The 11,662-nt window shown below is 47.2% G+C and overlaps 1 protein-coding gene across 1 annotated transcript; it reads left to right on the forward strand.

The window, feature by feature from the left end:
* The first annotated feature begins 662 nt into the window (after nucleotides 1-662).
* On the forward strand, nucleotides 663-10,926 carry MYOZ1 (myozenin 1). The gene is made up of 6 exons (XM_001100978.4): nucleotides 663-1,021; nucleotides 2,465-2,555; nucleotides 4,545-4,723; nucleotides 7,729-7,978; nucleotides 8,393-8,558; nucleotides 10,419-10,926. The coding sequence occupies exons 2-6, from the start codon at nucleotides 2,483-2,485 to the stop codon at nucleotides 10,648-10,650; spliced, it is 900 nt and encodes a 299-aa protein (XP_001100978.1). The 5' UTR covers nucleotides 663-1,021; nucleotides 2,465-2,482; the 3' UTR covers nucleotides 10,651-10,926.
* The last annotated feature ends 736 nt before the right edge of the window (nucleotides 10,927-11,662 follow it).

An 11,662-nucleotide genomic window follows, 5' to 3' on the forward strand; every position in this document is an offset into this window, starting at 1 on the left:
TGGTGGCTAGAGAATAACTCCTTAGAGACTAGATCCTGGCGGTGGCTCACGCCTGTAATTCTAGCACTTTGCGAGGCCGAGGCGGGTGGATCACCTGAGGTCAGGAGTTTGAGACCAGCCTGGTCAACGTAGCGAAACCCCATCTCTACTAAAAATACAAATATTAGCTGCGCATGGTGGCAGACACCTATAATCCCAGCTACTCAGTAGGCTGAGGCAGGAGAATCGCTTGAACTAGGGAGGTGGAGGTTGCAGTAAGCCGAGATCGCACCATTGCACTCCAGCCTGGGCAACAAGAGTGAAACGCCATCTCAAAAAAAAAAAAAGGCAGATCCAAGTATTTGCCTTTTCTTAAAACTGCCAGAGCTCAAGAGGAAAGAATAGAGTGAGGCAGACAGAATAATTGTCAAGTATTCCCCACATAATTCCTTTGTAGGAGGTACTGGGTTTGCTATCCAGGAACTTTAAAAGAGCAGTTCCATTGTGAAGACTTCCCTTTTTGTCCCCAAACATAGAGCTTTAAGCCCTCCCTGCCCCAAATACACCCACAGGTCTCTCTACTCTGCCCTGGATTGGCTCTGTGTGGCCCTCAGGGCATGTTCCCCAGACTCTCTCTCTGACTGAATTCCTATCCAATACTTGCTGTCTACTTCCTGTCTCCCTCTCAGTCTTCAGTTTCTACCTAAGTGCTTGTTTGGATCTCAGGCTCTAGGTGCAATGTGAAGGGGAGTCCCTGGGCAGACTGATTCCTGGCTCAGACAGTTCAGTGGGGGAATCCCAAAGGCCTTTTCCCTCCTTCCTGAGCCTCTAGGCAAAGAGGGAGGGATCTTGGTTTCAGGGTCTCAGTACCCCCTGTGCCATTTGAGCTGCTTGCACTCATCATCTCTATTAATAACTAACTTCCCTCCCCCACTGCCAGTGCTGCCCCCACGCCTGCCCAGCTCGAGTTCTCCGGTCACAGCAGCTCAGTCCTCCAAAGCTGCTGGACCCCAGGGAGAGCTGACCACCGCCCGAGCAGCCGGTAAGTCTGCAGCTCTATCGTTAGAAAGGTTGGAGCCCACTCTGTTGACTTCTATTTCTGTGTCTACAATTGTGATTCTTGATCCTGGGGGAGTCTCCCCTCTCCTCATCTATGCTCAGCTCCCAGCTGTCCAGTTGGAAGGAGGGGGCCCAGGAGTTTGGGGGGAATGGAGATGTCGGGGGAGGCACTGGAAGAATGGGAAGGGAGACCCCACTAAGTCAGTAGAGTTGCAGATGTATTTTTGTGAGACAGGACTTAGAAGAGGACAGCATTTCACTGAGTGCCAACTTCTCTTAAGAAGGGACTGGAGTCTATCTTATCCCAGTTTGTCCCTTTCCATTGCCAGATCCTATTACTATGTTTCTGCCCCACCCCAATTCCCCACTGCTATGATATTGCTGAATTTACATGTGTCGGGATTTGGATGCTCCCTACCCTTCCCAATTCCACACCTGCCCCACTCTGGGGTCTGTGGCGGGAGTGATTGCAGGAGCAGGGCCATGACTTCCCAGGCCATGTTCCAGCTGGCCTGATGAAGGAGCAACAACCTCTCCTTCCTATGGAGAGTGTTTTTGGCTGAATCTCTTCAACCCTGGCAGAACATTTCTCTGTCCTCCTGGGGACTGGGGGAAGACTGAAGAGAGACCAGAGCCTGGAATCACAGTCCCAGTCTGATATCCCAATGCAAATAAAAACTTCAAATCATGCCAAGTTGATGAAACCTGGGTGCATTGCCCTGCCTGTATTATTGTTTGTTTGTTTGTTTGTTTTTTTTAAAACACTCCCTACCCCTAGCTATGTTCCTAATTCTTGCACTGACTCTATAAAAAACAGCTCACAACAAGTTGGTAGACAATAGGGGCTGGTGTGCATCTATACTTCCTGTCCTGCATCCCAGGAAAAGAGAAGCCCTAAAGCGCTAGTTTTCACCTTTTGGGGAAATACATACTTCTTTGAAAATCTGGATCAGGCGAAGTGGCTCGCCCCTGTAATCTCAGCACTTTGGGAGGCAGGAGGACTGCTTGAGCCCAGGAGTTTGAGGCCAGCCTGGGCAACGTGGCAAAACCTCATTTCTACAAAAAAAAAAAAAATTAGCCAGGCATGGTGATGCACACCTATAGTCCCAGCTACTCGGGAGGCTGAAGTTGGAAGATCACCTGAGCCCAGGGAGGTTGAGGCTGTAGTGAGGCATGATTGTGCCATTGTGCTCCAGCCTGGGCGACAGAGTACAATCCTGTCTCTAAAAAAGAAAAAAATATGTTTTTGTGCCATTGCACTCCAGCCTGGGCGACAGAGTGAGATCCTGTCTCTAAAAAAGAAAAAAATATATTTTTTTGTCCCCTCAAGCCCTTAAACCCAGGTTAAGAAGTAGTGCTCTCCTACAGACACTCACTCTTCCCAGTCCCTGTCCATCCTCCAAGTCCTCTTTCCCACCCTATCCAGGCTGAATCCACCTCCACAATGCCGCTCTCAGGAACCCCGGCCCCTAATAAGAAGAGGAAATCCAGCAAGTTGATCATGGAACTCACTGGAGGTAGGACACGTTTGCATCTACCTAGTGTGGGACTTCTTAAGAGCATCCCTAACCCAAGAGTCCCAGAAATATATATCTTAGGGTGAACAGACAAGAGAAATTAACTGGTGGGAAGGCGGGTGATGGAGAGTGGGAGAGGGAAGGGTAAGAAGGGTAGGGAGAAAGAGAGAAAAGATTCAACACCTTCTACCCTTTTTACTTCATAATCTGAGACAATACCCTGCCATGTTACCCTGCACAGGTCCAGGACCACAGGACCCATGAGTCAGTGAGGTATATTTGAGGAAGAAAATATAATGGAGACTGGCACAGACTCAGGTCTCAATAAGTGGTTAATTTCCCTTCTTTCCCCAGAGCTAGGGAGCTTATGTAAGTACTTAAAATGGAAAACTGCACAGGCATGTTTCCTGGGGAAGAGCAGGGGTGCATGCATGTGAAGAGCTCTTCAATACTTAGAGACTCTTTGGAGCCAGAGCTCACTGAGGGAAAGAAAAGGGAAAGTAGTTAAGACAGAAGTCTGGGCCAGGTGCAGTGGCTCACGCCTGTAATCACAGAACTTTGAGAGGTCAAGGCTGGTGGATCGCTTGAACTCAGAGATTTGAGACTGGCCTGGGCACATGGTGAAACCTCGTCTCTACAAAAGTACAAAAATTAGCCAGGTATAGTGGCATGCACCTAGAGTCCCAGCTATTCCAGAGGCTGAGGTGGGACGATTGCTTGAACCTGGGAGATGGAGGCTGCCGTGAGCTGTGATTGCGACACTACACTCCAGCCTGGGTGTCAGAGTGAGACTCTGTCTCAATATAAATAATACAAATAGGGCTGGAGCTGTGTCTCACACCTGTAATTCCAGCACTTTGGGAGGCTGAGGTGAGAGGATCACTTGAGCTCAGGAGTTCAAGACCAGCCTGGACAACATAATGAGACCTCATCTCCATTAAAAAAAAAAAAAGGCCGGACGTGGTGGCTCATGCCTGAAATCCCAGCACTTTGGGAGGCTGAGGTGGGCCGATCACCTAAAGTCAGAAGTTGAAGACCAGCCCGGCCAACATGGTGAAACCCTGTCTCTACAAAAATAGAAAAATTACCTGGGCATGGTGCCGAGTGCCTGTAATCCCGGCTACTTGGGAGACTGACGCAGGAGAATCACTTGAACCCAGGAAATGGAGGCTACAGTGAGCTGAGATCGCACCATTGCACTTCAGTCTGGGTGACAGAGCAAGTCTCTGACAAAAAACCAAACAAACAAACAAACTCTGTCTCAAAAGTAAAATAAAATAAATAAAAATGTAGGCTGGGCGTCGTGACTCACGCCTGTAATCCCAGCATTTTGGGAGGCCGTGGCTGGTAGGTCAGTTGAGCTCAGGAGTTTGAGAGCAGCCTGGCCAACATGGTGAAACCCCGTCTCTACCAAAAAATATAAAAATTAGCCAGGGATGGTGGTGCGGGCCTGCAATCCCAGCGACCCAAGAGGTTGAGGCAGGAGAATTGCTTGAACCTGGGAGACGGAGGCTGCAGTGAGCTGAGATCACGCTATTGCACTCTAGCCTGGGTGACAGAGCAAGACTCTGTCTCAAAACAATAAAAAATAATAATAATAAATAAAAAATATGTATATGTATGGCATCTGTATTTACACTCCACATAAGATTGGCCTCTGGGCTTTTCCTGATGCCATGCTTTCTCCAATGGCCTCCATCTATGATGTTCCTTTACTCCTTTTGCTCTGTACCCCATGCCCATGCCTCTTTTACCCCATTGGCCTCTCCACTCTAGTATTCCCATTATCTCCACAATGCACCCCAGTTCCCATGCATTCTCTCCAAGTCCCAGGAAATCAAAGTCCCTCACAAACTAGACAGCATTTGTTCCCCTAAATGATCTCTGCCAGGACACACATTCACACTTAGTTGTGGATGAGGTCTGCATTCTGAGCCCAGAAAACCCTACTTTCCTCTTTCCCTTGATTCTTCTTTGCCTCCCTGAAAGGTGGACAGGAGGGCTCAGGCTTGAACCTGGGCAAAAAGATCAGTGTCCCAAGGGATGTGATGTTGGAGGAACTGTCGCTGCTTACCAACCGGGGCTCCAAGATGTTCAAACTGCGGCAGATGAGGGTGGAGAAGTTTATTTATGAGAACCACCCTGATGTTTTCTCTGACAGCTCAATGGTAAGTCTGAAACTTTATCACCGTCTCAAAGCCTGGTGCCTGTTCTGACAGCTTGTTAGTAGGCCCTGAGCCTCCAAAATGCAGTCAACATCCCCTCCCTGGAAATTTATAAATTTGTTAAACTCCCAGATATATTGAGCCCTCAGCAGCTCCAGGGTGAGTTACAGCCCACCTCTGAAACCCAGTTTCCATCAAAGAGCCACTGAAGGATTGGAGAATACCACACCCTTAGGGAGAAAATTCCTTCCTAGTAAGGGTAAGTGTTAAAGATAGGTTGCCAGATAAAACACAGGATGCCCAGTGGGGCAGTCTTGTCTTGTATTTTGAAGTTGAGATACACAGTGAATAATTTTTTAGTAAAATATGCTCCATGCAATATTTGGGACATAAAGATAAAGTTTTAAAAATATTTTAGAAAGAACATAAGGCAGCCGGGCATGGTGGCTCTCACACCTGTAATCCCAGCACTTTGGGAGGCCAAGGCAGGTGGATCACCTGAGGTCTTTTGAGACCAGCCTGGCCAACATGGTGAAACCCCATCTCTACTAAAAATACAAAAAATTAGCTGGGCATGGTCGTGGGTGCCTGTGATCCCAGCTACTCAGGAGGCTGAGGTAGGAGAATCACTTGAACCCAGGAGGTGGAGTTGCAGTGAGCCCAGATTGTGCCATTGCACTCCAGCCTGGGCAACAAGAGTGAAACTCTGTCTCAAAAAAAAAAAAAAAAAAAGAAAGAAAAAAAAAAGAAGATAAGGCAAATAATTAAATTGAAATTTTAAAATACAGAATACCCAATTAAATTTGAGTTTCAAATGCACAATGAATTCTTTTTTAAATATGTCCCATGCAATATTTGGGACATTAAAATAAAAATACAGGATGTCCACTTAAATTTGAATTTCAGATGCAAATGAATAATTTTTTAGTATAAGTAAATCCCATGCAACATTTGGGGCATATCTATACTAAAAAAGTATTTGGGTCAAGTGTGATACCTCACACCTGTAATCCCAGCACTTTGGGATGCCAAGGCAGGAGGACTGCTTGAGTCCAGGAGTTGGAGACCAGCGTGGGCAACATGGCAAGACTCTGTCTCTACAAAAAATTAAAAAATTAAAAAGTTAGCTGGGTGTGGTGGCACACACCTGTAATCCAGCTACTCTGGAGGCTGAGGTGGGAGGATGGCTTGAGCCTGGGAGGTAGAGGCTGCATGAACATGAGCCATGTTCATGCCACTGCACTCCAGCCTGGGTGACAGAGACTCTGTCTCAAAAAAATATATATATTTGTTGTGCATCTGAAATTCAAATTTAATTGGTATCCTCTATATTATTTGCTAAATCTGGCAACCCTAGAAAGAGTTAATTGAGTTTCTACAGCCATCTCCCATTTAAGCCATTCTTTCATTTAAAGGGTCAGTCTATTCCCTAAGGAGCCCCAGGTGAGACTGAAACTGTCCTTCAAGATATATTCTAGTCAGGCTCCTTCTCCAAAGAAAGAGGAGACTGGAGAGAGGCCAGGCACAGGATGGTATAGCTGAGGAAGAGGGGCCTTCTCCATTTCCTTTCTTCCTTCTCCACTTTCTCTAAGTGTCTGGGGGAGAGTGGAATTAGATGCCTGCATGGGGCCGGGGGCAGAAGTGTCTGTCATTGGTCCTCATACAGGAGCAGAGTAAAAGTGCTGAGCTGCTCATATCTAACTTTAGGAAGCCAAAAGCCCTCTTCTCTGCCTGGGTCCGGTTACACTGGGTGGAGCATTGGGGTGTACATGGTGGGATGGCCAGGAGAGCCTCCTGAAGAAGTTGGTGGGGTTATTTTTAGGCTTTGGGTTTGAATCTAATGTTGCCCTTTTGGCCACCCTTCCCCCCACCTGCTACAGTTTCAGTCAGGAAGTCCTGGTCCAACAGGCACCAAGAGGAGAGAGGGAGAGAAAGAAGGAGAGAGAAGAGAGTTCTGACTGTTGGACAAGCTGAGGAAGGGAGGAGGCAGAAATTTCTCTAGTCCTTGTAATTAAGACTGGGTTCTCCATGGCAACCCCATCCTCCCAAATTCTAGTTGGGGCTGCGCACAGCTCATGCCTGTTATCTCAGCACTTTGGGAGGCTGAGGCAGATGGATCACTTGAGCCCAGGAGTTTGAGACCAGCCTGGGCACATGGCAAACCCTGTCTCTAGGAAAAAAAATTACAAAATTTAGCTGGGTATGGTGGCATGCTGGTAGTCCCAGCTACTTGGGAGGCTGAGGTGGGAGGATTGCCTGGTCCAGGGAGGTGGAGGTTGCAGTGGGCCAAGATTGTGCCACTGCACTCCAACCTGGGGTGACAGAGCCAGATTCTGTCTCAAAAAGCAAAATTTTTTTTTCATTTTTTTTTTTAAGTTGGGCAGGAATCTTGGTCTTTTTTGACTTGTTAAGGATGAGAAAGGGGAGCATGGAGAATGCCCTGCCCTTACCCTAGGTATAACTGGAGGAAACGAGCCAAGGGGGTCCTACCTCTTAAGAAGAGTTTAATTTAGGCCAGGTGAGGTGGCTCATGCCTGTAATCCCAGCACTTTGGGAGGCCGATGCAGGCGGATCCCCTGAGGTCGAGAGTTTGAGACCAGCCTGACCAACGTGGAGAAACCCTGTCTCTACTAAAAATACAAAATTAGCCAGGTGTGATGGTGCATGCCTGTAATCCCAGGTACTTGGGAGGCTGAGGCTGAGGCTGGGCACTGCTTGAACCCAGGAGGCGGAGGTTGCAGTGAGCCGAGATCATATCATTACACTCCAGCCTGGGCAACAGGGGTGAAACTCTGTCTCAAAAAAACAACAAAAAAATCAAACCAACAAAAAGAAGAGTTTAATTCTGTCAGTCAGCCCATGTACTACCCATCAAATGGAGGGGGAAATCTCAGAAAATTCAGGGTCTTCTTGTTAGACACTGTTTCTGCCTTTGCTAAACATACTTCTGTTTTTGTATATTTTCCATACCCATTGCTAACCTTCCCCTCACTTTGTCTTCTTTTCAGGATCACTTCCAGAAGTTCCTTCCGACAGTGGGGGGACAGCTGGGCACAGCTGCTCAGGGATTCTCCTACAGCAAGAGCAACGGCAGAGGCGGCGGCCAGGCAGGGGGCAGTGGCTCTGCAGGACAGTATGGATCTGATCAGCAGCACCATCTGGGCTCTGGGTCTGGAGCTGGGGGTACAGGTGGTCCTGCGGGCCAGGCTGGCAGAGGAGGAGCTGCTGGCACAGCAGGGGTTGGTGAGACAGGATCAGGCAAGTACACCTACCCAAGAGTAATGTGTTTAGTCCCTAGAGCAGAGTTGTCCCAGGAATGATGTCTACACTGGGTGTGGGGAGCAGAGGAGCCCAGTTTAAATATCTTAATATTAAATATAATAATATCAGTTTATCATAAATATCTTGGTGAATTCTCTGGGTCCAGGAGTATATAGAGATGTGTCTATTCTACCCAGAAGCCTTGTTTTTCCATTACCTTCCTGGCTTTTTGGATTCAGTCACAGATCTGCCCACAGACTATCATTATGCCACAAACCTTAAACAATTACCAGGATATTATATCTTTAGTCCCTGGCTCCTGAAATTTCCCTAGTGTAGGGACGTGGGATTAACTTTCATTGGCTACTAACTGCTATTATTTGACTGACTTTTCTCTCTCATGGCTACCAGGAGACCAGGCAGGCGGAGAAGGAAAACATATCACTGTGTTCAAGACCTATATTTCCCCATGGGAGCGAGCCATGGGGGTTGACCCCCAGCAAAAAGTGGAACTTGGCATTGACCTGCTGGCCTATGGGGCCAAAGCTGAACTTCCCAAATATAAGTCCTTCAACAGGTAGGGGTGGTGAGGAAGGAACCAGATGCATTCTAATGTGAGGCACTGTGTCTTTAGTTAGGATGGAGACTAATTCAAATGTTTCAGAAGGCAGTTAAGGAAAGATGGCAGGGATATGGGGGCGCTAATCAAAGGCCCTGCTCTTTTCACTCTATCTCAGCTTCATCATAGCAGTGTGATGAAGGAAAAATTTGCTGGGAGGTAGATTTGAATTCTAGTTCAGTGGTCATCTATTAGCTGTGTAGGCATGGGGAAATCACTCTACCTCTGAGCCTGGGTTGCTTTGAATGTTAAATGGGAATAATATTTTACATGTCTGAAGGCCTGTTGAGGCTGTCTTCCAGTCAAGGTTAGGATGCCATTATACTCCCTGTAATATGATTCTATTTCCTTATACCCTGCTTTATTTATTTACTTATTGAGATTCAGTTTTGCTCTTGTCGCCCAGGCTGGAGTGCAGTGGCATGATCTTGGCTCACTGCAACCTCTGCCTCCTGGGTTCAAGTGATTTTCCTGCCTCAGTCTCCCTAGCAGCTGGGATTACAGGCACATGCCACCACGCCCAGCTAATTTTTGTATTTTTAGTAGAGATGGGGTTTCACCATGTTGGCCAGGCTGGTCTCGAACTCCTGACCTCAGGTGATCTGCCTGCCTCGGGCTCCCAAAGTGCTGGGATTGCAGGCATGAGCCATCATGCCTGGCCACCCTGCTTTAGATGGCCCTAAGTATCTGTTCTTTTGGATTAGGCTTCTCTAGCCCATGGAGAGGAGGTCTGTGTGAAAGGATAGGGAAGAGCTAGAAAGGTGCTCTTGTATTTGGTCCTAAGGAACCTGGATTTTCCAGGCAACATTAATTGCTCTCAGCCAGGTCATCCACTATCCACTAGGGTTGGAGGGAGGGGGTCTCTACATTGTAATTTTTTTTTTTTTTTTTTTTTTTTGAGACAGAGTCTTGCTCTGTTACCCAGGCTGGAGTGCAGTGGTGCAATCTTGGCTCACTGCAACCTCCACCTCCTGGGTTCAAGCAATTCTTATACCTCAGCCACCTGAGTAGCTGGGATGACAGGTGTGCACCACCATGCCCAGCTAATTTTTTTTTTTTTTTTTTGTATTTTTAGTAGAGATGGTGTTTCACCATGCTGGCTAGGCTGGTCTCAAACTCCTGGTCTCAAGTGATCCGCCCACATTGGCCTCCCAAAATGCTGGGATTACAGGTGTGAGCCACCGCACCTGGCCTTTCTACATTGTCATGTAAGGTGACCTCAGACCCTTGGGTCTATAGTATTTGGGGTCACTTTCTCTGAAATGCTGGTCTGGGTCACAGCTATCCAAGAGTCTCTATTTAGTACACACTAGAGTCCTTTTCTCATTATTAGCTTTGGGGAAACAAGCTAACCAGGAAGGCAAAATGGGATGCTAAGGAAGAAGAAAGAGTACAGATGCAATCCCAAACTAGAATTCCCAGACTTCCCTATTCTCAAAGAGGGTAGCATCTCATGATAAGGCTCTGTTTCTTTTATTCTGATTCTTTTTTTTTTTTTTTTTTTTTTTTTGAGACGGAGTCTCGCTCTGTCGCCCAGGCTGGAGTGCAGTGGCGTGATCTCGGCTCACTGCAAGCTCCGCCTCCTGGGTTTACGCCATTCTCCTGCCTCAGCCTCCTGAGTAGCTGGGACTACAGGCGCCCGCCACGGCGCCTGGCTAATTTTTTGTATTTTTAGTAGAGACGGGGTTTCACCGTGGTCTCGATCTCCTGACCTTGTGATCCGCCCGCCTCGGCCTCCCAAAGTGCTGGGATTACAGGCGTGAGCCACCGCGCCCGGCCTATTCTGATTCTTAATTAAATAATGTGTTCCCTTCTCAGGACGGCAATGCCCTATGGTGGATATGAGAAGGCCTCCAAACGCATGACCTTCCAGATGCCCAAGTTTGACCTGGGGCCCTTGCTGAGTGAACCCCTAGTCCTCTACAACCAGAACCTCTCCAACAGGCCTTCTTTCAATCGAACCCCTATTCCCTGGCTGAGCTCTGGGGAGCCTGTAGACTACAACGTGGATATTGGCATCCCCTTGGATGGAGAAACAGAGGAGCTGTGAGGTGTTTCCTCCTCTGATTTGCATTGTTTCCCGTTTCTGGCTCCAATTTGGAGAGGGAATGCTGAGCAGATAGCCCCCATTGTTAATCCAATATCCTTATGGGAATGGAGGGAAAAAGGAGAGATCTACCTTTCCATCCTTTACTCCAAGTCCCCACTCCACACATCCTTCCTCACCAACTCAGAGCTCCCCTTCTACTTGCTCCATATGGAACCTGCTCATTTATGGAATTTGCTCTGCCACCAGTAACAGTCAATAAACTTCAAGGAAAATGAACTCATTCTTCCTCTGATATTTGAGGGCAAATGAAAGCTGAGGCTAACAAGGCACAGAGACTAATTTAAGCCAAATACTAAACATTCATTATGCAAACTTTAAGACAGACCTGAGCTCCAGTTGCTTACACACCTACACCCATACCCACAAAACCACATTCATATTTGTGTACAAAGACGTTTATTCAATAGTACATGAGACAAAAAATCATGCACAAACACATGTGCCGGCCCGAATGTTGGCAAAGCTAAAAAGCTGCTGTGCACTGTAGTTGGGAAATAGGTGTTGGTGACCCTGGTGTTCACCCTCTTTATGTAGTTGATTAGAAGCTGGTATAATCAGGGTTATCTTGATTGTCACAGACTAGAGCATGCCATAAAGTTTCCAGATGACACCCAAGTGGGCTTAGGAATATACGTGTCAAAGGTTACACATTCCCAAAAGGATGAAATAGAATAGGGGGCCATGTGGAATCCAGAAGGAAATGCGAGAAACCAGCTACAGTTATAGTATGCCAGGCTCTGTGTTGAACACAGCAAGAAAATATCTAAGGGTTACAAGGGCACTACAGTGGTACCCAGAAAGCAGTATGGTTGGGAATAAATCTTACGAGCCCAATAGGAATGCGCAATAATATTCTTTTTGCTGATTTCAAGGATGGGGACTCTTTAAGAGTCCCAGGCTTACTGCCATGTTCCACAAAGTAAGAATAATGCAGACCAGGAAGAATGAAAAC

Source organism: Macaca mulatta, chromosome 9 (assembly GCF_049350105.2).
Source record: "Macaca mulatta isolate MMU2019108-1 chromosome 9, T2T-MMU8v2.0, whole genome shotgun sequence".
Taxonomy (NCBI): Eukaryota; Metazoa; Chordata; class Mammalia; order Primates; family Cercopithecidae; genus Macaca; species Macaca mulatta.

What these genes read in the sequence shown, in the direction of transcription:
- MYOZ1 (XM_001100978.4), top strand. Translation starts at nt 2,483, where the DNA reads ATGCCGCTCTCAGGAACCCCGGCCCCTAATAAGAAGAGGAAATCCAGC. An exon ending in GATCATGGAACTCACTGGAG is followed by an intron (nt 2,556 to 4,544) that starts GTAGGACACGTT and finishes CCTCCCTGAAAG; the next exon opens with GTGGACAGGAGGGCTCAGGC. An exon ending in GGTTGGTGAGACAGGATCAG is followed by an intron (nt 7,979 to 8,392) that starts GCAAGTACACCT and finishes CATGGCTACCAG; the next exon opens with GAGACCAGGCAGGCGGAGAA.